The 10,448-nt window shown below is 33.2% G+C and overlaps 1 protein-coding gene and 1 pseudogene across 2 annotated transcripts; both read right to left on the minus strand.

Moving 5' to 3' along the window:
• Positions 1–1,910: 1,910 nt before the first annotated feature.
• Positions 1,911–8,245, minus strand: LOC145789005 (purple acid phosphatase 23-like; annotated as a pseudogene). Its single transcript, XR_014333929.1, has 5 exons — positions 7,887–8,245; positions 6,156–6,341; positions 5,791–6,010; positions 4,108–4,383; positions 1,911–3,136 (listed from the first exon to the last, which is right to left on the minus strand). The product of XR_014333929.1 is annotated as a purple acid phosphatase 23-like (transcript).
• On the minus strand, positions 8,108–9,057 carry LOC114301215 (purple acid phosphatase 23-like). The gene is made up of 2 exons (XM_082875316.1): positions 8,596–9,057; positions 8,108–8,486 (listed from the first exon to the last, which is right to left on the minus strand). Exons 1-2 carry the CDS (start codon positions 8,696–8,698, stop codon positions 8,257–8,259), a joined length of 333 nt encoding a protein of 110 aa, XP_082731442.1. The 5' UTR covers positions 8,699–9,057; the 3' UTR covers positions 8,108–8,256.
• Between the last annotated feature and the right edge of the window lie 1,391 nt (positions 9,058–10,448).

Below are 10,448 nucleotides of genomic sequence, written 5' to 3' on the forward strand. Positions count from 1 at the left end.
AACAAGCAAGTCGAACTCAAAGTAAAATTAACTTCAGTTGTAGAATTTAGTTTTTCGTCTGTTATTTACTAAATAATAAGATGAATATATTATTTTGTATATTAAATAATGTAAAATATATTATAAGTATCTATATTTAATTTAGAATTGATATTTAACAAGTCAATCAAAATTGATTATCAAATAATTTTTTTTTAATTATCAAGTTTCAAATCAAGCTCTAGTATAAAATGGACACAATTTAATTTGGATTAATTTTCAAGTCGAATTTAAACATCATTTTTGAACTTAATAAATTCAGGAAAAATTATAATGCAGTGTAATTTTTTTAAAATAATTATAAATAGATGAAAAATGTTATGTTTTTAATTATTAAAATTGATAAGGTTTATTATTAATTTATAATTATTTTTGTACAATTATATGTAATTTTCCATAAATAAATGAGTTGAGGTGGGGGAGTACGGTAATGCAGTTGCTTCTTGCCACATTGGATACTACCTTCTCGTCCAGAATTCCTTTTCTTTTCCTTATTGTCAGCAGCCTTGCATAAATGGTTTTTTAATTGAAAAAAAAAATGCTTATTTTTATTTTACATGGTTTTTAAAAAATTTTGGTCGAAATCTTTTGATCAAATTTTGAAAAAGTTCAATTAAAATAATTTTTCTCAACTTAAAAAAATAATAATCTAAGCACTTGACCTCTTGTACCAATGGCCCGTTTGGGAAGTAAATTTGAACTAAAATAAGTATATAAAATAAAATAAATTATTTTAATTAAATAAGATTAAATGTCATAGTCAATTCATAATTATTTTATTTTTTTCTTATAAAAATTTAAAAAGTCAAAAAACTTATCTCAAATGAAGTTTTTTAATCCTAAATTATAATAATCAAAAAATTAAAAAGTCAAATCACCTCACAAATGAATTTCGTGAAAACTAATTTTTTTAATTTGAGAAATGAATGAAAACAAAAGAATAAGTCAAGGCATGGTGTAAGTGATGACATTTTGATCAGAACCAAATGAGTTAAATAACTTTTAGTTATAAATATCTTTACGGTATAAAATTGCATGGATTTGTACTTGATTGATCACTAATTTATGGATTTGACCTTTCTAATCATGTGATTGATCACTAAAATAGATGTGAAAGCTAGATATATTAAAAGAATCTAATTTTGATAATTTAAATAGTTTATCTTATAGGCTAGATAGGTAGATTATTTATGAAAAAATTATTTCAACAATTATATTAACATTATTTTAATATATTTATCTTCAAATAAATAAAATAATATTATTATAAATATTATAAATAATTTATTTTTTCATAAATAATCTATACATAAAAACTCACAAATTTACAGCTTAATTGCTAGTGAGCACCATTTATATATCGCTTGTTATATAAATTCATATGAAAATTGATAAAAACAAATTAAATTAATCTGGTAAAATATATCAATTTTTAAATAATAAACAATAGAAATTATAAACATACTATAGGAAGCCATGTAGTTGTTTGGCATGTTGTTGTTATGTGTGGAGCAGAAGCAGTATATCCATTGCAGGCCTTTATTTCAAAGTGCATGAAAAGTGCTTTTCTATTTTTATAACTTACAAAGCCAAAATAAACAAAGGAATCTTTGGTTGATGCTTCTCTTGTAGATAATTTGTATATTTTTTAGGTTGTGTTTGAAACTTTAATTTCTGTATGAATTTGTAGAAGGGAAAGAAAATGGAAGAAAAAATCAGACAAAAAGTATCTATTTCATTTACTTTTCCCTTCTTCTTCTACTTCTTTTTTTTTTCCCTCCCTTGAATCCCTACCTAAATTCAAGATTTAAGCACAATTTTAAAGTAAGAAAATAATCCCCCAAAAAAAAAGAACAAAAGACATTGAAAAATGAGAAACTGTTTCATACATAAAATATTCATGCCAGCAAAAAGCGTTAAGGATATGATTTCATGTTTCCAAAAACAAAAACAAAAACAAAAAAAACAAAGTTCCAAATAAATATAAACATTTAAGAATACATAATAGAAAATAATATCCTATTATACAAATATATGCATATATTAAACAGCAATTCATAGGATATGGCAGCACATTTTTGCAGAGAACCACAGATGGCACAAACCACCACCAATGCAAATTCAAACTCATGTTGGGCATGTTGTTTTTTTCAAGCATATCCAAATTATAATCCAGAAACAATTACAATGAAAACAGAAACCTACACAGTATAACACAAAACATAAATACCGGTGAACTGTTTTTCAATTTGGAATGTAAATATTGCTGCTAAGAGTGAGAACACAGGTTTGAATACGAAGACAACAGTTGATAATGTCAAAGGTCGATTTCATACAAGTCTACCTGTCCCAATACCCTCAACCAATGGGGACCGTCACTGGGAAATGATTATGGAAGCATATCCTTTCAATCTATTGCTCTTCTCGCTCTGTGTCTTCTGCATGTGGTCCAGAACAAATGAAGGAAGATAAATGTGAAGAACAAGAGATACCAAATCAAGACACCAGAAGAATCGAACCCGAATCCATCTGCGGTTTCCATTGGTTGTAATGTTTTTTGATCGGCGAAAGTTTCCACTGACTGTGGTGATGACGTGATTTCACATTCCTGCACTGTAGAGGATGATGGCGGCAGGCCAAAAATAGAAAATGAAAATAATAATGAAGGCATAATCACGTTATAATAGCAATGTAATAGCAATGATTTGACTAGGCTGCCATTTAATCCTGTGGAGATAAAGACACTAATGATGGTGATGTTGAAACGATTTGCTGAATTTAGCATGCTTCGACATTTAGAAATGGAAAATGGACAAATGATAGGCGGCAAAGGAGGTTCAGGTATCCATACATGATCTACCATTAGAATATAAGCATAAAAGATTCCTACAGTAATGGCATCATTAGTTTTGTGAAAGAAATATTGAAACAGAAGAAATTTGAACATTTTGTGGTGAAATGAAGAAGTAGGGAATTACTTTTGAAGGTATAGAGCACAAATGATGAGGCAGCCGCACCATGTATATTTGATCCCGTTACTGTTTTCTTCATCTTGATTCCTGTGCCAAGTCCATAATGCATATGTAGAGTTCACAACCTGCATTTGAAAATTAAATAACAAATAAGTCCATCCAATGACAATGTCGTTATAGGGATAAAACTCATAGAAAGGAAATATAGAAACATTACTAGACGAGCTTGTGTTTTCTGGAATTAAGTGCTAAAATTTGACAAAAAGCATCCGATAAATTACTAATAGGAAGATATAATAATATTTTGAGTTGCCACTTGGATTTCAGTATCCATAAATGTGTGATGTTTACTTGTTGCCAAGATTCACCCATGAACGAATCACATTCTTGTGCTAGCACAAACGCAAAGCTTCAAGCCTACAATAAGGCAAGATTGGAGCAAGCACTCATGCCTTTTGCATGAGGTTTGAGCAATGATTTTTTATTTTCCATAGTAGTCAGAGGAAAGGTCCTCGTGTCAACCACTAATTTATTTCAACAATGCTAAATTTGAGCTTTGTCTGCAACTATGCTACATCAAAAGTCCTTGCTGTGGTCACCACTGTTTTGGTAAATTTTTAGAGTTATTTTGATGGGATCTGATGTACCCTTGGAATCACATAAACTTAGCATTGTTTCATTTGTGATTATTAAATGACTTTTGGATCACACTACTATTAAATTTTGGATTCTATACTTTCCTTTATGTGAATGAATATATAAATCGCAACGATGCTCAATTAATCACTTACTGCATTAGGTTTAGTTTACATTTCCCTACCATTTTCACGTATTTGTAAATTCTTTTTGTTGTTCTTGTTTCCCTTATCTTTATTAAATGTTTCTGGTACATTTAAGAAATGTTTCCACAACCCTAACCAAACTAATAAACAGCCTTTCGGAAACTAGTTGGATGAAATCATATGATTATGTGCAGAAGAAGATTTGTCAATAACGCTATGACAAACAAATAGTCATTTCAAGGATATTTCTCAGTGCCTGAATGCTTATCAAGAATGCCCCGTAATTAAGTAAATGGCATTAACAGATATCTTACCTCAAGTATTCCATGTCCAAAACTACTCTCCCTAAATGCACTCCACTCTAGTTGTCCGTCCCAGCAAAATTTGCCTTTTGCAGGGCCAGACGAGAAATTCAAATGGCATACCCCTCCAATTTCTGGTAACTACTCTGTGGTTGAAGGACATTTGTCATCTGCATGATCAACATCAGCTGTCTCTATGTTTCCACCATCTCCAACTGTTATGTAAATAGGACCACATGGGTCAAGTGTATAATTGTACACTCTATTCATCCGCTCATAAGCATCCACCTGAAATGAATATAATATGTCACTTTGATAAAGAAAGAAAAGAGCTTTGGAAATGGAAAGTGAAGGATTATTCCATGTTCAATCTCCATCTGCTTAATGGCATTTTGGTTATTTGTGCATATACATCTTGAAACACTACGGTGAAATATTAAAAAGCAGGAGTTCACCAATCAGCATCCAGTCCAGATCCTTATATTTATTATGTATATATATTAACTTACACAATTATTTTTGTTAAATAATAATAATGTGGATGAACTGCTTCTCAGGTAAGACTTTCATGTACTTAGACAATCCTCCTCAAAACCAAGTGGGTACTAACCATACATGTCCTGAACTTTCTCACTTATCTCATTTCTGTTCAAAATCTTTAGGAAGAGAAGGATTCTTGCGAGGATTACTTCATCTGATTTTAACAAGCATATCAACATAGGAACCTCCAAATGAAAAACCAAAAGGTTTAGCCCAAATATTTTCAAGAAATGTGCAGTGGTGGAATGGAAAACAACTTGAAAGTTGGTATTTCAATATTTTCCCACACTTCAAAAACTAATTCCTTGTTAATTAACTAAGATTACACAGGTTCACATTTTTAAGCTTGGATTCAAGAGTATTAACAGAGCACATATATATATATATATGATCATGTCAGTCTAGGCAAGATGACGAGAGAACTGGAACCCCCAGCATCAAGGTTGATAGACTATCCAGTAACCTCTTGACCTACTTGGACTCGAGAGTCTTAACACCCATCATTATGTAAATAAGATTAGTTGGAATTCCTTTTAAAAGAATGCACCATAAAAGAATTAAAGCACTACCATGAGCTTTTACCTAAATGCATGCAGTTTAACTGATGTGTGTAATTTATGTAATCAGCAATGAACTTATCCTATCTGCCAACATTTGATTTGTGTATGTAAATAACATTGTAACAGAATAGAGCTAGTGCCATTCAGACAACACTAAGAAAATAAAGCTAACATGAAGAAACAAGAAACTTATGCATGAATTTTGACCATTTCCCTGTGATATAGATACATGGGAACTGCATCACCATGCCACAGGTAAATAATTTGAATGTTTCGCCTATCAATCCTCAGGAGCACATGCATTTGTGTAATGTTTATTTCCTAGTTCCAACTATTTCTGCCACTTTTGTTAAAATGCTCATATAGACCCATGTGATTGTAATGCCATAATTTTGTACAATAAGAAGTTGAATCAGAGTTGCTGCATTAAAAAACAAGCAGGAAAACCCAAGGAAACTGGAAAACCTTTGGTAGACATGAGTCAGCTGTATGTTATACGCAATAAATCCCAGATAAACATGATTCAGAAAATGACAAAAAATAAAACATTCTGTTATGTTATCTGCAAGAAAAAACTAAATACGTTTCCACTCACATGACTGGAGAAGACAATATCGACACGATATTGATACAGAAGTGCTTCCATTTCCTGTCTCATGCAGTCAAATTCCTTATAGTGTGTTTAATAGCTGTTATACCAAGGAGGATGCCATGCAGCTACCAGCCAAGGGGTTACACTGCGGTCCATATTGTGTAGGTCTTCCTTTAGCCAAGCATACTGAGCACCTGTAAAAAGAACTTGATGAACACCAAGACTAATATCTATTGAACATCAACTTGCAAAAATACTTGTAGAATCAGATAAAATGTGCATATAGGTATTGAATGAAGAATACAAGAGATAAATAAATTGAAATTCACATTGGTATATCAGTCGGAGGGGCAGTATATTTTACCAACATGATGAAATGCACTCCTCCAGCATCAAAAGAGTAGTAGAAATTAGTGTTAGAGCCAGACTCCTTTGAAGGAACAGCAAATCTTGTCAGATATGATTGGAAAGAAATTCCAGCAGCTTGAGGCTCAATCTCATGGTTGCCTTCTATAACCATCATAGGAACTCTTAAGATGAGGGGTTCCATGAACCTAGACTTACAGATAAATTATGTCAGTAAAACAACTAGATTGGATTCTGCCGATTTAATGTATATTTGGATCCATAGTTCTAACTTCTAATATTTTGTGCAGATCATGCATCCGTAACTTAATGTGTCTAAATTTAACTAACCAGAAATAGCTTCATTATTATGGATACATCAAACACAGTAGATGGCTAAGTACATAAAAGAGAAGTACTTGATGGCTGAAATGATTGGAAGAGAGGTATATGAACATAGTAATCTTCACAATAGAACATTGCCCAAATCAAAATAAAATCCTTTTCCACAGCTTATGTCAAAGATTGGTTCGACAGGGCAGGCTAAGATTGAGTAGCAGTTCACCAACACCGCCTCCCACCCCACCCCCGGCAGCCTTGACTGTGTTATTTCTGATAGGTTCAACTTATTTTTGGTTGATGTATGAGACAAGTGGACCAAGTCCCATCTCATCAAATGTCAAGGTCCCTAAATTGTCGTATGGCATTATACGTTTGCAGACAACAAATATTCAGTCACGGTCTATGGTATACGGACTCTTCAAAATAAATCAAATACCCGTGTCGGACACTTGACACTTGGACAAGGGTGTGGGGATATGTGTCCGATACTTTTCATTGGAAACTTCTTATATATTCGTATTTAACTACACTACTATTACATGCATATATTGCTGTATAATTGCTACAAAAAGAGTAAAATAACTTTTTGACACTATATGTTACATATTATACTATTTTATCTCACATGATAGAATAACAATATAACCATTTTTTGCCGAGTCTAAGTACACTTAAATTTAAGGTTTGACGGGTCTAACCTCTGGATACGCACCCGCACCCGCACTTGAGTCCATATAACATAGGTTACAGTAGTAGATGTGGAGATGAAACAAATAGAAGCAATCAAAAACCAAGATAAAAAATAAATACATTTAACCTTCCATGGTAAATTATATGGTCTATTGACAATGGATCACATCCTACTGATTGAACACACCACCACACCCCCCCCCCCCCCCAAAAAAAAAAAAAAAAAAAACAAAACAAAACAAAAAAAAGAGCCTATTTAGAGACCTGAACACCTTGCAATAGCTATATATATGAGGATAATCAAGAGACAAACAGTTCCCTTGTTAAGACACATTCAACTTTCATCACTAATAACCATGTTTTCACCCCAAAAAAATCATTTGGTTACTTTTTCCCTCCGGATAGCAGGAACCATCTATCAAAATTTGACATGCAATTTGTTGAAAGGATAAATGGAGTGTTTTGGATTCAAATTTGATAAGTTGAAGCTATAAACAATCCATGAAGGAACAAAGATAAATTGACAAAATTGTGAAAAGGCCCATCAAGACAAACTACATTGCAAACCTGAATTTGAAGAAAGTAAAATTGAATTCCCAAGGCACAAAAATTTTACTGGAACTACAAAGATTACTATACATATGCTGTTAGAGTTCACCAGAACCAAAAACAGAAGGAAAAAAAAATCCATTTATAACTGTAACTAAAAATTAGTTTAATACCTTCCCCACGCATCCCAACGGGGTTGATATGTCTCTCTAATGGGTGAATCTGGGAATGTACATGGATAGCACGCAGCTCCTTTACCACCAGTTGTGAGGTATTGATTTGCATAAGCTAAGTCTCCAACTATTACAAGCAATGAAGGATCATTTTTTATGACACGATCAAGGGTGGTCGTTGAATTGCTTGTGAGACCCAAATCTCCAATAATTGCAATTCTACAAGGATAGCTATTGGGTCCAGGCAATGGTAAGGTTTCAAAGACTTTCTCTTCACTCATAGCTGGAAAACCACCGTCGCCACACCTGTAGTGATATTTTGTTCCAGGTTCAAGACCTACAATAAAGCCCAGAGCTCCTTAAACCACCGTCACCACACCACACCTGTAGTGATATTTACTTCTTTACCATCAATCCTCACGTGATGAATGATGCCAGAGGTGTAATTCCAAAAACCCTCAAATGCATACAATTGACTGTAAACCATTGAAACGCCTCTCCTCTTCATCGGATACTTCCCACTTTCTTTCCCATACCACACCTCACTGGCAACAATTGACGGATCAAGAGGAATCACATTAAGACCAACCTGAGCATCCCCTGAAAACCGATACAAGCCAATCAAATTCCAACAAATTATATCACTCAGTCAATTAAACAATCACATGAAGAGCACGATACATATTTCAGAAGCTGAGAAGACCAGTACCAGTAACCCAAGAAACCCACATTGAGGAAGACGAAGATATAGCAGCAGCAATCTGCTCCGGAAACATTGAGGTCACATTCCTTTTCAGCCTAGGATGATCCATAGGCAAGTCATCACTGCCTCAAAGCAGTGACTTGTCGAAACTGCGAGTCACAGGCTTGAATGGGCCTTCTAAAGTAGTGTGTTCGGATTGTGCAATCACCACCACATCTAAGATGATTGAAAAAACGATTGATGCTATACATAGTTGACAGAACTCCATGGAGTCTCATGTTCCTTTTTGTTCTTGATGAAAATAGTTTACAGATTCATGGAACATGACTGTTTTGAAGGTTTATGTGGGGCTCTTGTAGTTTGAAATGGGGGACCAAAATGATTGCCAATTCGTAGTTTGATACTGTTGATTTGTTGGTTCCACATAGTGCCGTTTCAGATACTTCGGTATTCACCAAACAGACAATAATAGAAGAGTAATGCTAGAGATCTAAATATTCTACTAAAAGTTTTATCAAATGTCTCATATGGGTGTGGGATCCACACAATGTGAGTCCCATGTGAGTACCATTTGATAAAATTTTTGGTAGAATTTTTGGAACCTCTAACATTTTTGATAATAGAATATGCTATTTGTTTGGGACAATAGATTCCAGGTTTTGTTGCATGCAGGGTGGTCAACCCTGCGGGCATACAAGCAATGCAGCCAGCATGGGCCCCACTTTTGATTAAAAGATAGTTCAAAAATGAAATTTTACCGAAAAAATTTTGAAATGATAAATTATTTAAAAATAACAGATGATCGTTTGCGAAATATATGGATTGTTTTTTTGAACAATCCAGCATCCTATATATACGTACAATATCATAGATACATCCTTTTTGTTCATTACAGATCTTATCTTATGGCATATAAAAATGGAAAATCAACATTTACGTCAATATATTACCTCCAAAGTTCTTCACATGACTCCATGATTGGGGAGTGGCGACAAAACAGTAGAGATATGCCCTATATGCTATAATTCTTTCTAGTTCTAGAAAGAGCACAAACAAAAATAAACAAAAAACAAAAATAAGTTGGAAGAATCATATTATTTACAAAAATGTGTTCTTCTATATGCAATAATTAATGGTGATAACAACTCTTTTATCGTATGAAAATATTCACTTTATCTCCTCCTATATTGCATCAAAGCATTTTGTCTTTAAAAATAATCAAACACTACTCATGTGATTTTGGATTAAAATGCACAGTTAACTCTGTTAACAAAATATAAAAAAAAAAGATTTATACCTCCTCATTATAACAATGTCTTCCTCCCTTCCTTTCTCTGTTAATGGAAAATGTTAACAAAGTATAACGCAACGAAATAAAAATTATGGTCATACCTTTCAAACAGAGTCTGAATTGAAGGATCTCGTGTGTAAATCACGTGCTTCCTGAATCTGGTCAATCAACCCAGCAATGGGGTGATATTACAATAGTGAATATTACCCACACAAACCACAATGCAAATGGCTTTGATCGTTGTTTTTGGGAGAGAGTCAGTATATGGGAAAAACTAAAAACATACGTTATTTTTTCTCTTAATCACCCATATCCCATACATCAGATATATAATCTATTTATCTCATTTATCCATATTAGTTATATGAGATAATATCTGATATCTATATCATCTATCCATTTCAAGATATGATAGATATATAACCTGAGTGGCTATCCAAATAGGTTTGAATTCAAATTCAAAACCCATTTGGATAAGGTTCAAAAGGCTGAAAAGGGTCATGCCACATGGGCGCCCATTTCTAACATCTCCCACTCGCACATGAATTGGCATGACACTGCCACATCT

This window comes from Camellia sinensis, chromosome 6 (assembly GCF_055761805.1).
Source record: "Camellia sinensis isolate YWXY chromosome 6, ASM5576180v1, whole genome shotgun sequence".
NCBI lineage: Eukaryota > Viridiplantae > Streptophyta > Magnoliopsida > Ericales > Theaceae > Camellia > Camellia sinensis.